At 43.1% G+C, this 16,422-nt stretch overlaps 2 protein-coding genes across 4 annotated transcripts; both read left to right on the forward strand.

Moving 5' to 3' along the window:
- The first annotated feature begins 196 nt into the window (after positions 1-196).
- Positions 197-7,966, forward strand: xrcc6 (X-ray repair complementing defective repair in Chinese hamster cells 6). The gene is made up of 13 exons (XM_083994742.1): positions 197-251; positions 1,484-1,561; positions 1,821-1,933; positions 2,318-2,459; positions 3,642-3,893; positions 4,436-4,622; positions 4,744-4,930; positions 5,047-5,215; positions 6,086-6,247; positions 6,352-6,481; positions 6,895-6,995; positions 7,090-7,206; positions 7,300-7,966. The coding sequence occupies exons 2-13, from the start codon at positions 1,489-1,491 to the stop codon at positions 7,494-7,496; spliced, it is 1,830 nt and encodes a 609-aa protein (XP_083850868.1). The 5' UTR covers positions 197-251; positions 1,484-1,488; the 3' UTR covers positions 7,497-7,966.
- A 260-nt stretch (positions 7,967-8,226) lies between these two features.
- Positions 8,227-16,192, forward strand: LOC311002336 (GTPase IMAP family member 1-like). 3 transcript variants are annotated; one of them, XM_083993683.1, is made up of 9 exons: positions 8,227-8,315; positions 8,609-8,739; positions 9,264-9,341; positions 10,344-10,394; positions 10,503-10,553; positions 10,648-10,698; positions 10,941-10,970; positions 11,554-12,298; positions 15,898-16,192. In XM_083993683.1, exons 2-9 carry the CDS (start codon positions 8,697-8,699, stop codon positions 15,920-15,922), a joined length of 1,074 nt encoding a protein of 357 aa, XP_083849809.1. In that variant the 5' UTR covers positions 8,227-8,315; positions 8,609-8,696; the 3' UTR covers positions 15,923-16,192. The 3 variants fall into 3 exon arrangements, with proteins under 3 accessions (XP_083849809.1, XP_083849811.1, XP_083849810.1); XM_083993685.1 differs by lacking the exon at positions 10,941-10,970; XM_083993684.1 differs by lacking the exon at positions 15,898-16,192 and having other exon boundaries at positions 11,554-14,815.
- The last annotated feature ends 230 nt before the right edge of the window (positions 16,193-16,422 follow it).

The raw sequence follows: 16,422 nt of genomic DNA on the forward strand, positions 1-16,422 counted from the left end.
GGATCTAATCGTCGCGTGGAGCGGACCCTTCATCCCGGGGACGAGCCTCTTTACCCGGTAACATCCCGCCTCCTTCGCTAGGATCCTGCGCTAGGATTGGTCAGGGTCTTTGATTGACAGCTGAGCGCCCAATGGACGACGAGATCCCGCTGTACGTGACGTCGACGTGCTCGTTCACCCTGCATTACGCGCCAGTCATTGAAACTAAACTACCGGTAGTCCGGACTTGTGTGCAGCTAAAGCAGAGCACGGTAAGTTATTGTTGGCCGCTGCGGTGGGTCTGTTTATGGTTTTTATAAAACGTGTGAGGGCCAAATAGTTAACATGGACCATTAGAAAGATACAGGTGTTTACCACGGGACCTCAAATCCAATGAAACTTGCAGTGGCTAACTACTAGCTAATATGCTAGCTAACGTCCCGTTTGACTGGTTAAAGTTGAAACCACAGTTTAATTAAATAATAATAATCAATAATAACTGATCAAAGGTAATGTTTTCGATTGGCTTTGTCTTTAATAGTTATTGTTATTTCAATACATGAGCTCCACTTATATTTGGTAACTTCTGTTTTGAAGTTTTGATGGTGCACATGAATCACTACCACAGTCTGTGCACCACTGGTGATATACAAAATATTGCACTTGTTTTAACTCAGCAACTTACTGGTGTATAATACTGCAAATAAAAACCTGATGTTGCATGGCAAAGTGCTGCATCCTGACACAGTGTGTTTTTATATTTGAATGAACCGGAACTCCAGCCTTTATGCAAAGCCATGCAGAGACTGCAGAGCTGCTGCAGATCCACCAGAGCTGCTGGATGCAAAACATCTCTGGCTTGAAAGTTGTTGCAAATCACTTTTAGGAGAGCCACCAAATCCTGGTTGAGCAGCAACAAACCCAGGCTCATTTCTGATGTAGCTTTGTTACTACTACATGTGTACTGTATTTCATTAAGCCTCGCTGCATTACCACAAAAACCCTCCTAGGGACGGGTTAGGCAAATTAGCATTGCTGAAGATCCTATGATGTTTGCATTGGATAGATATTTTCAATTTAATTTATCTGTTCTTATCAAATAAACCTGGGAAAGTGTTATGGTCCTGCATCAGGTGTAGATCCATTTGTAGCATATTTATTTAGTCGTGGTTTAGTATATTTTGACCCTCTCTGTCTTGTTAGTTTTATATTTTGATGATTTAACTGTGTCTTTGTTCATACTGTACTTTGTACACAAGGTGCCTTAGTACATTTCCCTGTATGTGCCTTAGTACATTTCCGTGTGTGTGTATATATACTATACTATACTATATATGTACTAAGGCACATACAGGGAAATGTACTAAGGCACATAGAGTATATGGTTGAATAAATCCCATATGTCAAATGATATTGTTTGTGTCCAGTCTAAATGCTGTGCTAAACAGTTAACATATAAAACTCAACTGTATTCAAGCTAATTTTATGTTTCCTGTTGCGGCAGCCCTAATGGCAGAGTGGAACGCCTTCTACCGAAATGAGGATGATGAGGAAGAGCAGGAGGAAGGAGAGCAATCTGGAGGTTTGATCAAAACCACTTTATTACCTAATCTGAAGTGCAAATGATGCAGGATCAGCTCAGCTGTCTCCATCTCTCTGATTTGGCCATTATTCCTCTGTATCATATTATTTCACTCTGCATGTCACTATATGTGAAAATTGTGACTTGATCACACTTTATAATTTACATAAGTGCTTTACATTTCACTTATTATCTTGTAATCTAATGGATGAGAGGTTAAGTTATTCCAAAACACACCAGGCTCTCTGTCTTCTTTTAGGAGATTACAAAATCACAGGACGAGACAGTTTGGTGTTCTTGGTTGACGCCTCCAAGGAAATGTTCATCAAAGGAGAAGATGGACAGCCGTCCAACTTTGACATGACCATGCAGGTGAGACGGCTAATTTATCTGTCTCTTTTGGTTTGTCTTTGTTTGTCTGTCATCACTTTTTTTGTGCACCAGTAATCCCCGTGCAGTGACTCACTTTCCAAACAAGTGGAAATGTTTGGAAATGTCCAAACATGTGGAAATGTTTGGACACTGAGTTAGGTCATTATCCAAATTCCAACATGTTCAGAAAGCGCAAGAAGTTTGCTGAAATGAATTCGGGCATTATGTATGTATCGAGACAGTGGATTTGGTGAAAGGTTTCATTCCTTTTAGCTCAAATCACCCCAATAATAAATGTATAATATGAGTACCACTACTTTTTGCTCTCAAATATGCTCTCTCATTTATCTCAGAATAATAATTCTGTGTGTTCTGTCCACAAAGGTTGTGCGCACTGTGTACGCCAGCAAGATCATCAGTAGTCACAGGGACCTGGTGGCTCTTGTTTTCTACGGCACAGAGAAGAGCAAAAACCCCAGGGACTCATTCAAGCATGTCTACGTGTACCACGACCTCGACGAACCCGGTAAGAAACTACATCTGTCAATTTATATTTTATCACACCATAGTATTTACTACTGACCAGAAAAAAAAGATGACGAACCACATAATTTACCACGGTGTGGGAGCTCACAGCCTTAGATCCTGTGGTCATATAGTTATCCTTACACTGAAGTATTTTGTATGTCTTAGCTCTTTAACTTAAAGGGATAGTTCAACATTTTTGGCAAATTGGCCCATTGCCATAATCCCTATAGTTTTAGGATTAGGTTTGTTACCTTTAATTGTCGGTGCAAGCAGCGGAGCAGGGCCGCGGAGTTGTTCTTGAGGTAAATGCAGAGATTGCTTGCCAAAAAAACTGCCCTCGACAGGAACGTGCATCATCATCAGCGGTTTTGCATGAATTTACCTTGAAAACAACCCGTTTTCTCGTAACGTTCTGTTATTATCTCATAGCGTGGTGAATGTGCAGGTCACAACTTGTCCACAAGTGTGTTTTGGTGTTGGATTGTGTATTTGATGAGTTTGTTGAGGGAAACCAGTCCATTAGCCTCCGTAGCGTAGCTCTGAGCAACTCACGGCTCTGCTCCACCGTTCTAAAAATAGCTTGCACCGACAATTAAAGGTAACGAACCTACTCCTAAAACTATAGGGATTATTGCAATAGGCCAATTTGCCAAAATGTTGTACTATCCCATTAACATTATTTCTGCCCTGGTTTTGCTTTGCCTTAACAAATAAAGTTACTATTATTCATATTATCAATTATTTGGTTGATTTGTAAAATTGAAAAGAAAACAAAGGGGGATAAGATTAATGTACATAACCAAAAAATATCTAAAGCAAAGAGCAGTGTCTTTAGTTTGTCCAATTAAAACAACACCAACTGTTGAGCTGTCAGACAGTTTTCAGGTCAGTGTGTGATGCATTTAATACATTGTAAAAAATATCCCATTCCACATGTTCATGTTTCTGCAGGTTTCAAAGGTTTTTGATAAAGTTTTGGTTTTTATTACAATAACCCTACAGTGGCTAAATGGAAAAAAACTTCTCTAGGTTACTACCATGAGGTTGTTTTCTGTTTGCCGTGAACTGAAAAATGCACACATGCCTCAAACCGAGACGAGAGAACCAAACAGGACTGATTTCTTTCTCATGAACTGCTCCACTTCCAGTTTACATCTTGTCTGTTCTTTATTTTCCACAGGGGCGAAGCGAGTGCAGGACATCGACGCTTTGCGGGGCGAAAAGGGCGCTCAGCTTGCAGCACAGACCATGGGCAGTGGAGAGACGTCGCTGGGTGATGCTCTGTGGTGCTGCGCCAACCTCTACAGCGACATCAAGCTCCGCCTCTCGCACAAGAGGCTCATGATCTTCACCTGCAGGGACGTGCCACATGACAGCAACAGCGCCAAGGACCGGCAGGCTCGCACCAAGGCTGGTGACCTCAAAGAGACAGGTGGGTCTGACTCACACTTAAAGGGATACTTCACCCAAAATTGATAATTCACCAATTTTCTACTCACCGTCATGCCAAGGAAGGTTTTGGAGAACTTTCAGAGTTATCAAAATGCTTTTGGAGTTCCAGGGGGGGTCCGGCTGGCGACAGATTTTCATATAATGTCGGCGAATTGTGCTCACTTTTGAATCGTCCAGAACACACACTATGAAACATCCAAATACCTCCATACTCCGTACTGACCCAAGTGTCCTGAAGCCGCGACATGAATGACACTCAGTCAGTACGGACCCAAGTGTCCGTACTGAGCCAAGTTGTGCCATTATATGAAAATCCGTTGCCAGCTGTACCCCCCCTGGAACTCCAAAAGCGTTTTGATAACTCCAAAGGTTCTCTAAACCCTTCCTTGGCATGACGGTGAGTGGAAAATTGGTGAATTATCGATTTTGGGTGAAGTATTCCTTTAAAAAACATAACACTATAAACGTAACGCCATGTTCAGCTCATGTTTGACTTCAGCCGTCTCATCCCCCGTCTCTTAGGCGTTGTCATCGATTTGATGCATCTGATGAAACCTGGCGGCTTCGATGTCTCTCTCTTCTTTCGTGACGTTGTAAGTCCACCCGAGGATGAGAGCGATCTGGGTTTGCAACTGGAGCCTTGCGACAAACTGGAGGATCTCCAGAAGAGGGTGCGGGCCAAGGAGCAGAAGAAGAGAGCCATGGCCAGGTAGAGAGAACCGACTCGCTTACCTTTCCTGTTTCTGTATCTGTTTCCTTCCTCCTTTCTGCTTTAACATGGAGTCCTCCTCCATCCTCTTCCTCACAACCTCCTGTCCTGTGATCTTTAGGTTGAACCTGTGTTTGGGTGAGGGCATGAACGTAGCTGTGGGAATTTATGCAACTGCTGTGATGGCCCGAAAACCTGGATCTATCAGACTCTACAGGGAAACCAACGAGCCAGTCCGCAGCAAAACCCGCACCTTCCACACCCAGACCGGCAGTCTGCTGCTGCCCAGTGGGATAAAGAAAGCCCAGGTCAGACCAGACAAAATATACTGCTGATTTAGTTGGTCATCACTTTACTGTACATTTCAGTAATTTTTTTTTTGTGTGTGCTCTATTATCTCTTTACCTGTGTGTGTCGGCTGCAGATTTATGGTAAAAAGAAGATAGTGATGGAGAAGGATGAGGTGGATGCTGTCAAGAAGTTTGATGATCCTGGACTGGTGCTCATCGGATTCAAACCCATGGAGAAGCTGAAACTGCACCACCACATCCGGCCGTCTGTCTTCCTCTATCCTGAGGAGGACGAAGTTAAAGGTGCTGTGTGCCCGTCCGTATGTGATTCACAGCAAGAAATAAGAAAACAACTAGTTAAGATTCTGTGATGATGTTTCCATTTTATGATGTTTAAGAGCTGCTGAGGTTTTAACAGTGAAGGTTTTTGTTATTTTGCGGAGGAGCCCGATAACCCCGGGTATAACTGCCTGAAATGAATGATTTACTTAAAAATCTGTACTATTTCCTACATGAACCTCCACTATTTTATCCACTTTACAAGTTAAATGGCGGAGGGAAATGGCTGCAAATTGTTCAAGATGGTGGCACTTTTACAGTATGTACTTTGACTGTTTTATGGCATGTTATGAATGCCATCATCTCCCTCCCATTCCCTTTAGAAAGCCAGGTGTGCTTACACCTTGGAGGACTGCCATAAGTAGAGGAAACAGATCTCTGTCGGAGCAGAGGAGGCATAGAGAGCCAGCTGTTTTTGGAGAACGCCTGCTCGCTCGTTCTCCGTGTGTCCTGTTTTCTCCAACTCCCCTGGGGAAAATGTAATTAGAGTTGAAAGTTTTATTCTCAACCCTGAGAAGCAAGCAGGCTAAGAAACCAATGTGTTCTGTCTGTCTTATTTCCTGCGCTTCATTTCGTTATCAGTGGGGCATCTATAGACAATAAACAACACAGATGGAGCTGTGTTTGTATCAGAGTGTGTGTACGTTGATACTGTGTCACTGACTTCAGAACAGGCTCTTGATCAATCCTTGTATCTGCTCATGTTTTCTAGAGGTTGATAAAGTAGTGATATCTTGATTAATGCATTGTACTGGTCTGAGTGATCAGATTTGCTCCACAGTGTTGGCCCAGTGTTTGATTTGTGATGTGTTTTGTGTTTTGTTTCCTCCTCAGGCAGCGCGTGTCTGTTCTCTGCGTTGATGACCAAGTGTAGTGAGAGGAACGTGTTCGCTCTGTGCCGCTGCATCTCCCGCCGAAACTACCCGCCGCGCTTTGTTGCCCTGGTGCCTCAGAAAGAGGAGGTCGACGAGGGGAAAATACAGATCACGCCACCAGGTGACACGATTTAAATAAGCCAGAGATTCCCAGGTTCCCGAGTTGTCATTGCAGCACAGCAGCTCATTCTGCAATGACAACTCGTCATCTCTCTCCTGTGTCAGGCTTCAACGTCATGTTCCTGCCGTACGCTGACGACATACGGACTCTGGACGCTCCTCAGTGTCCAGTTGCCTCACAAACACAGGTGGACATGATGAAGCAGTTAGCCACTAAACTGCGCTTCAAATACAGGTAGCTGCATATATTCACCATTTGATCCCAAAAGAGAGGACCTATTATGCTCATTTCAGGGGCTTTTAGCGCGATATTGGACCCCAGTGTGGCACTATTAAAAGTTTTGATCAATAAAAAACTCTTATTGCATTCAAGCCGTCTGTGTACTCCTCCATTCTGGCCCTTTCTGGCTTCACTCTCAAACGCTCAGTGCCCACCCCATGATATGGCACTTCTGCATCCTCTAAAGCAAGTATCCAACACTTTCAACCTATTTATAAGTCTGAAAAGCTGGAAAAGCATAATAGGTCCCCTTTAAAGACAAAAGTAGGCTAATTATAACATCCCTGTGATAATAAGTGTTATCCTTGTTCATAATAAGGCAGTTAAATTGACTTCTGCCTCTCTTGGTTCTTTGTAATGTCATGCAGGAATGATGCTTTTGAGAACCCGGTCATCCAGCAGCACTACAGGAACCTGGAGGCCTTGGCGCTGGACATGATGGCTCCAGAGGAGACCGAGGACCTCATCAGTAAGATGCTGTTCTTCTTGTGGCTCATATAACCACTGCTTATTTTCTTAATCTCACTCTTTCTCTGTTTTGTCTCCCTCCTGCTCGGCCTCAGTGCCAAAGGTCGAACAGATTGACCAACGTTTGGGCCCTTTGATCCAAGACTTTAAGGATCTGGTCTACCCTGCTGACTACAACCCAAACAGCAAACCAGCTCCCAAACGCAAAACAGGTCAGAGCGAAAGGTCCTCACTGAAATCAAATCAAATCATATTTCAGTCTTTTGCTACAATCCTGCAATTTTCCATCTATTTGTTTATTATAGCAGACGCAGGGGGCGGAGCTGAGAAGAAGCCCAAAGTGGAGGTGCCAGAAGACGAGCTCAAGGCCCACGTGAAGAACGGCACCTTGGCTAAACTCACCGTGCCGGTCCTGAAGGAGGCCTGTAAGCACTTTGGGATCCGGGTCACTGGGACCAAGAAGCAGGAGCTGATCGATGCTCTAGTTGCCCAGTTGGGCTGAAGATGAACTACATATCGGTTTTCAGTTATCAGTTCACCTTCACGAGCAGGCAAACCGGTCCCAGATCAGTGCGTACGCTGCAGTTTGATTACAGATGAAGAAATGCCCTGAGCACACAAACCAGGTTCTTGAAAAATGTGTCATCTACTTTAAAGGCAGGTAGTGGGTTTTACATTTGACCAGTGGATTTTGACAAACTTACCGCTGTGTAACAAAGAAGTTTCCTTTTAAAGCTGCTGCTTCATCACATTTTGAAAGGTAATATGATTTCATGCCTGTATTAATGTCTCATAACTAACGTTTGAATGTTGAAAGAAGATTCAGAATTCAGAATCAGATTTCAGTCTGATCGATGATGTGAGTTGCACCATTAAAAACTGTTTTATGTGCATCAGAATACACTGTAATATTTCCATGATCATAAAGGAGTCGTGATGACACTTGCATTTGTGTTAATAAAACAAAAAACTTTTGTATCCCTGTTCATCAGGTTTGTCTCATTTCAATAACTTCATGACTTGGTGTCTTGTGTATCTGAAGCGACATTTCCAGTTTTTCTTGAAGTATGGAAAAAGGTGTGTCCTTTCAAAATAAGACCACAGCGTAATCAGCATACCTGGACCTTTTCACTGCGTTGTGTCATCACACGGCACGATAAAAACAGAAGCAGTGTTGCAGCTGAGGGCAGGCCTGCGCAGGCACACTGCTGCACCATATCAGGAAGAAGGGATCACACTGTGTTGACACGTGAGCTACGTCAGGTTCTGGCAGACTGAACGTAGGTGTAAATCCTGGGGAAGGTTTATCGAGACACACCAGGTAATACAGCTTCAAATAAACCTTTTAACAACATTGTTCTGTTATAATGTAGAACTATAAAACTTTTCTCTTGTTTTTACTTTCAGTTTCTTAAAACTTTGCTGTGTTGTGAAAACATAAAATTGGCAGATTTCATTGAGCTTTACTGGCTGTGGCACAAAAGTATCGTGCAACTTATTGTTTGCTGTAATAGCATTTTATCATGATTTTTTTATTCCTTGGTTTCTGTGTACTTTGTACAGTGGTATAAATGTTGCAAAACATGTTAACCCTGTTGTTACTTTGAACTTTAGGCTTTTATTGTGAAAGTTCTGAGCAGAAGTACTGTTGCCTCTTCTGGCCACCTTGAATCTGGCTGTGAGTCCGGCAACTGCGTATTAAATGGAGTGTCAGTGTGAAAAGGACGACTATGACAATGCTTCAGGTGAGGTGGAGTTTTAAAAAGTCATCAAGAGTACCTTTAACAATGTCAGATGTTCCTTTAACTTCTGTTCTGTGCCTGTATTTTAAAGTTAGATCTAATATATTAGTTTTAATTCAGATTGTAATATTGTGTCTATGTTTCTTAATGTTTACATTGTCCGGTTCATCAGTTGTACAGCAACATGTATTACTTCCTGCTTAGTTTTTCAAAATAAAAACAAGCAAATAGGTTTGTTAGCTCTACGTTCTGAAAGAGTGAGGAAATTAACAAAAATGCAGCATTTGTAATGATATTCAAAAACGTTTTATGATGCATTTAGATGTCGACCTTTACATTTCCATGTTGAACTCAAAGTGTCATGGCTCCAGCTCGCAGACACAAAGCCGTGCATTCAACAATAGGGCCGTCCTGGGATTTAAAGTATTTGATTCTGCATTTCACATTTGGGTGAAAGGTAAACCCCACGATAAGCTGCGAACAACACTGAAATACTAATGTCATGCTTTCCTCCCCTCTCTGTTCAGGCTGGTGGCTGGGCAGCAACCCCTTCCAGATGGGAGCGTTCTCCGTGGTGGGGTATCTCCTCTTCAGATTCTCACAGAGTCAGTCACTCAGCAACAGACACACTCACATGAATTAAAGTAGAAAATAGAAGTAGAAACTATTGGTTCTCTTTTTTGATTGACCTGTCCCCCACAGAGATAATGACTGTGGAAACTTTGTTTATCTGTTGCAATTGTGTTTGTGAGGACCGAGGAACCTCCCCAGTTATAGATTTTATTGATAGAGGTTGACCAAGTGACAAACCAACCCTTTCATGGCCTCTACAGATATTTCCACATTCATTTACAAAACAGAAACACACCCATTTTTTTTTGTATCACAAATGTTTATCATGTTACATCTCATATTTTTCACATAGTCAGCGAATTCCATCAAAAGACAGAACCAACAATGAAGCATGGTGTGGCCTCTCTAAGTGTAAAAAATAACCGCTGGGTTGATGATCAGAGGAAGTTTGCATGTAATAATCAGCGGCTAGAACAGCAAATGCAATTTTGTTGTGTTTGTGAAGCATTTGCCTCAACTGAAGAATTAAATATTCAGTGGGAACAAATGGACAAATAGGGTTGAGTGCCAGAGAAATAATGGGATAGACAGAAATTGTTGTTGAACATGAACATAAAAAGCTCAGAATTACAGCAGCATCACCTTTCAAATGAATAGAAGTTGTCTGTTTGATATCCAGTTTTGTTTTTCTCAGCAGAAGAAAAATCCTTCACCAAAACAGTTGTGAAATTATTGTATGAATTATTCATGGATGCACAGAAGAACCACAAAATGTATTTAAATAGTACCCTGGTGTCCTAAATACAGCCTGTGATTCACAGAGAAGAGGTTTCCTACTGTATGTAAATAATGGTCATGTGAATTTCACATTATTTCTTATTTGTAAGGTTGTTTTGAGAGGTTGAATTATGATTTGCTGGTGGTTTATTGAATTATTAAGAATCTGTCTGTCCCATCAGGACAGTTCGCAGCAAACTCTTATCATCTGTATCATTTAATGATTATTACAATATGACACTCTGTTTTCTCCTCAGCGCTCCCGGCTCTGATCCGATGGCCGATCCGTTTCTTCTGCTCTATAACTGGTGAGGTTTACTATGTCACTGACACCAGTGAGATAATTGAAATAAGAACAATAAGTGTGATTGTAATGTTTGTGTATGATATGACATGTGCTGTTGCTTCTGCCACAGGTCTGACAGCTCTCTGGAGCTGGGTGGGCCGCCTGGTGGGAACTCTCCGTGGTATAAAACACACCAAACATCACCACCTAAAACATTCACCTGTGTGTCTGGGGAAGATTTACTGTGTGCGCTGACCTCTCTGTTTATGTCTCAGGACTCCAGAGCCTGTTTAAATGGCTGTCTCGAGTGTGGCGGTTTATCGAAGGTGAGTGTCGCCTTCATGTTGTTTACTCTTCACTGTGTGCTGCAAACTGACTTTTAAACAGATCAGGAGAAGTTTACAGTTTGGGTGGTCAGGGGAAATGACTCAACAGAATCAAACAGAGAGCAGTTTAGGCATCTATACAGAGGGGACCAGGGCTAAATTAGAGACAGATCTGCATAATAATTACAGGTCTATAATTAGACGTTAAACCGTCTGACTTCTAATCTGCTCATCTTCATCAGCCTGTCTTTCCAAGTTCAAAGCCTTCACAGGTCAGTTCACTTCACTTTTTCTTTTGCTATATTTTCGGCAGCTACTTAACAACTTCATTTCTTTTTCTTCTTCTTCTTCTTGTCTCTCTCTTGTCTGTGTTTCCTGTCAAAGTGAAGACAGTGTAACCAGAGAATCCATCTGCTCTGACCTCAGAGAAGCTGACTGCAGCCAAGGAGTCTGGCCAATAATAACAATACGACGATCTCAATCTGATCCAAGATGAAACCACTTATTAAACAATAATTTGAATAAATAAATAAAATAACATGGCCTCGGATTAACAAGCATCTGTTGAACATGTTGGAGGCTTCAGCTCCTCTGTTAGCTCGGCTTGGCTTGAGTAACTGTAGATTTGAGCAGCAGACTTTGTCATGCCTCATATATCTCAGGTTACTCTATGAATATAGATTCACAATGTAACAATTATTTTACCAAGTCTCACTGAATGACAAGACAATGATGAGGAATTAAAGTCAATCTTGTCTTAGCCGTTCATGCTGAGTCAGGCCCAGATGGATCTAGTTAATAATCACAATCTGTCTTATTGTTTATCTGAAAAAAGAACCTTCATCTTCTCTGTAGGGCTTTTCAAGGATGGAGCAGAGGAAACCAGTACACTGCACCTGTCTGACAGCAGCAGTCCCAGCAAGCCAGGCCTGAGGCTGATCCTCCTTGGGCCTGCTGGTGGAGGACGGACGTCCCTGGCGGACACTTTGCTGGGCAGCTCTGAGACGAGGGCAGCTGCCGGTCCTCTGGTGGAAAGCACCCAGCGAAGAGCAGTGGTGGATGGTGGAGAGGTCACAGTGGTCGACACCCCAGATCTTCTAGGGTTCTCACTGGGGAGCGACAAAAGAGCCAGGGAGGCTTTGAGGAGCCTTCAGCTGGTCAGTCCTGGACCACACGCCGTTCTCATGGTGATCCGGGCTCCAGGCTCCAACATGGGGGTCGACCAGGACGCCACCCAGGCAATCAAAGCCGTGGTGGAGCTGTTTGGAGACGAGATCTTGGGGCACATCGTCCCAGTGTTCACCCACGCAGACCGCTTGGGTCGAAGGCAGACTGTGGATCAGCTGCTGGATGCGGACACTAGGGGGGATCTGAGAAAAGCTGTGTCTCTGTGCGGCCAGAGGCCTGAGCTGGTGGACAACAGGCCGGACTCCTCCCCGCAGGCACGAAGCGTGGTGCGCAGGCAGCTGGCGGGGCGGGTGATGGAGGTGAAGGAGCTGAGGGGGCATTTAGTCCACGAGCTGCAGAGGAGGGATGACCGCATGAGGGAGGAGGTGCTAACCGACATGGCATCTGCACTGGCTAGAAAACTGGGCCACATGTAAATAAGAGGAGGAGAGAGAGAGAGAGTTGGTTTTGTTGGTGTGTGTTTCTGCGTGAAAGGGTTGCTGGGGCAGTGAGAAAATAAGGAGGAGGGATTCATTCATGTGTTAAACGTGCAATTTTGACTTTAAGTGCGAGGGTGACTTTCTGCCAGAGGTATTTTTGTCAGTCTGGCTGGTTTACCACTGTCCAAATGAATTTACTACTGCTGCTGGTCTTTAGGTTTCCAACATGCTGCAGATGCTTTTGGGTTGATATCATGGTCACACAAACTTAATTTTCCTCCGTCGATGTGCTGTAATTCCCCAACGCCTGTATATTCTTTTGTCTGGACTGGGGCTGTGCCTGCATGTTTCCATACTCTGCTCCGGTGCTTAGCCCTCCTCTTTCTTCCATAATTTACTAGAGGTATCAAACTTTAAAGATGATCAGAGAAAAATAAACCAATGTCACATTGCGACGAGAGTTCAACCGTTCTGCTAAATGCACTCGGTGCTTCATCCTGAAGCCTCTGAAATGGCTTTTAGACCCAAAATACAGCAATTAGTTAAATATGAATGAGTTCAAATTTAATTACAGCTGTTATAGGTGTGTGGCCAGAGAAAACCTTCAACACTTACACTGTGTTTTAATTACTTTACTTTCACAGACACACTGTCGGTGAGTGAAGTTTAAATATTTGAAGACATGACGGATTTTGCAGGTGGTCAGGTCTTCATGACTGGAAACACAAATGACACAAGGAAAGAGAATCCGCGGTTAGAGAGGGACTTTTACACACAGCACCAGTCAGTGATGATGATGCATAAACTTAAGCAATGACAAAGAAAAACATAACCCCCACCGGTCTGCTGTTCTGTTGCCAGGTCTGACCTCTAACCTAAAAAAAGAGAGAAAATGTTCACCCTAAAATAGAAATGCAGGCAGAAAATACAGTGAGAAGTGGATGAAGAAAATGTCATTTGCCCTCTATGCCCTTCTTTTCACCATAAATCTGAGTCTGACCATAAAACAGAAGGAAATGTAGATGGGTGATTTACACACTGTGAGTTTTCATCTGTTGTTTTAGTTTTCAAAGGGTGAATGAACAACAAAAAATGGTCAAACATCAGCATTTACCTAATTTGCTCCAAGATTTTACAATGCCACTGTTGGTTGACTTCTTACTGTCAGATTGTGGGGTGGGTCTGGAAAGTGCCATTTCAAAGTCTGTTAAACCTGCATTGCAATTTTTTTTATAGCAACATCAAACCACATTGTCTTTGTTGAAGATTTTCTTCCCACAGTTTTCTCAGGAGTCTGTAGACCAAAGTAGATTTAAAAAGAATGTGAACAATATTGGTCAAATGGCCCGAAACACCACATCAAAGGGCTGATGCTGTGTCTTTGTGTCTGCTGGAGGAGGATGGGGAGCTAACATTTTGGTCATAACAACTTGTGAACCTCTGGACTGCTTTTATTGTGTCCCTAAGTAAAAAAAAAAAAAAAAAAAACTGCTGTTCTAACTTATGGTCGTGGTTGATTTGACAACATCTGTGGCTGGTAATTACAAGTGGGTTTTAACATTTTGAGCTACTATCAAAATGAGCGGCCTGGGCATGAGATGCCTCATGCCTCATAGTTTTGATAATGGGGTCTAAAGAATACCAACAATAATGTCATCACCGTGTCAAGTACTCCATGTTATGAACTCACACCCAACATGTGAATCCATTGTTTCCTGTGAATTCCTTGGGCATCACATGCAATTTGAATTATGCACAGGGAATGTAAATTCCACCAACCACAGTGAAAACTACGAAGACACAACTAAAGCATTGCCCATAGGCTACTATATATGCTATAAATACAAAAATGAGGCTGAGGATTAACGTTAGTGGTGTGATTCAGATATATTGGTAAATATTCACAGATGAACACATCGGGGAATCTGGAGCTTGACCTATGATTGTTGTCTGCCCTTAATGTCAGAAGGATGCTGGCCACATTGTGGCCTGTGTAAAGAGCTGTGATGTTTGGAAGCTGACTGCCTTGGTTTAATCCCTTAACTTCTTTTCCTTTATACAATGATGTCATATTTTAACATTATAAAGTGGTGTGGCAAATATGTTAACCAATAGTTTCCTAATTACAAATCCTGGACACACAAAGCAATGTCAGCATCCAGCTGCTGAGGGAAATCTGATTATTTGTGCTGCTAACTTTTTACCCTTTACTGTTGTTTACTTTCTCCTTGGATTTTGAGGTTATTTTACTTTATTATTATTTTTTACATTTTCATTTCAATGTGGTTGAAAACAGCTGGTTGCTACATCCAAAAGCATCGAGCTGTGAGAATGAACAAAACAGTTAAGTCGAGGGTGTAAAAACCAAAACAAGGAGCTGAAAGACAATAAAACAGCCCAGAGAACTGATGAGAACTACAGATAAATTGTGTATAAAAGCTGTCATCTGGTCTGTTGTCACAATAAAAAAAATACAGATCAAAGCTTTACACATTCGCCAACACTCACAAAAGCAAACTGAGGTCAAGTTACCATGTAGGCTAAATGCCATTAAACTTTTTTTTACAACTTGTAAATTACAGCTGTGTTCCTTATTTATTTATTTATTTAAATTAACTAATGCATTTATTTATTTATATATTTAACTTCATTTTTAAATGCACTCCATCACAGGTGAGAATAAAGTGGAAAATGTAGGCTTTCGCAGTCTCGGGGGAGGAACTGCTCCACTGCTCCGACTGACGCAGGCGGTGACAGCAACATGGAGCAGGAGCACGCGACTGCGCATGTCCGCGTCTGCACGGAGAGAGAGAGAGAGACAGAAACAGAGAGAGAGAGAGAGAGGGCTCCACCAGGAAAAAAGTGGTAAAGACAAAGGAGTGAAGAAGCTCGGGGAGAGGAGGAGAGAGAGTTAGTCCAGCTTTTGGAGCGGGTTAGTGAGAGCGGAGCGGCGCGAGCACGGCCACGACTCGGCTCGGTGAGTGTCCGAGAGAGAAAACCAAGTTACGAGGCGAGAAAGGAGCCGCGGTGTGTGTGTCTGTGTCTGTGTGTGTTTGTTTGGTGGTGAGAGACACGGGGAGTCACGTAGAGCAGCAGCCCACAAGACTAACGCCAGATATCTGTTACTACCAGGGATTAAACGCATCTCTACGTGTCTGCTTTAAGAGTCTTAACAGCAGCGACGGCTCCTTCACGGGCTGCGAGCTGCCTGGTGTGTGTGTGTGTGTGTCCTGTTTGTGTGGCTGTTGTCATGTTGTTGCTAGCTCGCTGAGCAGCCTGCTTCCTCTACCCAGGTCTGGGCTGCTGCTGCTGCTGCTGGAGGTTTACCTTCTCTCTCTCGTTGTGGGGCTCTGCTGCTGACCAACAGGGACTGTGGCAGCTTTTAATGTGACCTCAGCTGTCTGTCTGTCTGTCACCATCCAGACACAAACAACAAGTGTTGGTGTGGAAGGTGTTTGTTTGGCTGCTGCTCTGTTTGAAGGTGTCACCCTACTGTCTTTTTTATATTAGAGCAGGGTTAATCAAAAATGTAAGTAAATAATAGTAAAAAATAATAATAATATAAATATATATATGTACTGCTCTTTTCCAGGTGTTTCTCTTTGTTCGGGATCTAACTCCTGTTGCATCTGTTCCAGTGGAAGTGGAGTGACGCCTCATGGTCAGCAGCTTGGTGATGGAAAGAACTGCAAAGCTATAGGCTCAGTGACTGGATGGAAAGAGCCATCAACACACACACACAACAAACACACACACACAGTGAGGATGGAGGAAGTGGAAACACACAGAGACCGACTAATGGCTGTTTGATAGACGACACCACCGTGGCGTTGTTGGAGGAGTAATTTTCATTTGGGAGCAGCTGGAGTACCTTTTGTATGCTTTTTTTTTTTTTGCTGGCAATCTTGAGTTTCAGTTTTTGCCCCCGACCCCCCCCCCCCACCCCCCAGGATACCTTTCTTCACGTCCGTCCGTTACAGAAGAGCAGGTGTTGCCGTGTTCAACAGACAGGTCTCATTTACCTTGCAACCCCCACCCCTCCCTCTCGACCGTACACGGAGACACACAAGCTCCTCTCTTCCCAAAGCGGCTGAGAGGTTGCTATGGCAACGGTTGT

The sequence above is a fragment of the Trachurus trachurus genome (genome assembly GCF_905171665.1).
Source record: "Trachurus trachurus genome assembly, chromosome: 19".
Lineage (NCBI taxonomy): Eukaryota > Metazoa > Chordata > Actinopteri > Carangiformes > Carangidae > Trachurus > Trachurus trachurus.

Bases quoted from the DNA above. Each gene is read 5' to 3' on its own strand.
- xrcc6 (XM_083994742.1), top strand. From the start codon at position 1,489: ATGGCAGAGTGGAACGCCTTCTACCGAAATGAGGATGATGAGGAAGAG. The intron at 1,562-1,820 runs GTTTGATCAAAA...GTCTTCTTTTAG, and splicing joins GGAAGGAGAGCAATCTGGAG to GAGATTACAAAATCACAGGA. The intron at 2,460-3,641 runs GTAAGAAACTAC...TATTTTCCACAG, and splicing joins CCACGACCTCGACGAACCCG to GGGCGAAGCGAGTGCAGGAC.
- LOC311002336 (XM_083993683.1), top strand. From the start codon at position 8,697: ATGGAGTGTCAGTGTGAAAAGGACGACTATGACAATGCTTCAG. The intron at 10,971-11,553 runs GTCAGTTCACTT...TCTTCTCTGTAG, and splicing joins CAAGTTCAAAGCCTTCACAG to GGCTTTTCAAGGATGGAGCA. The intron at 12,299-15,897 runs GTAAATAAGAGG...GCTCTTTTCCAG, and splicing joins GCTAGAAAACTGGGCCACAT to GTGTTTCTCTTTGTTCGGGA.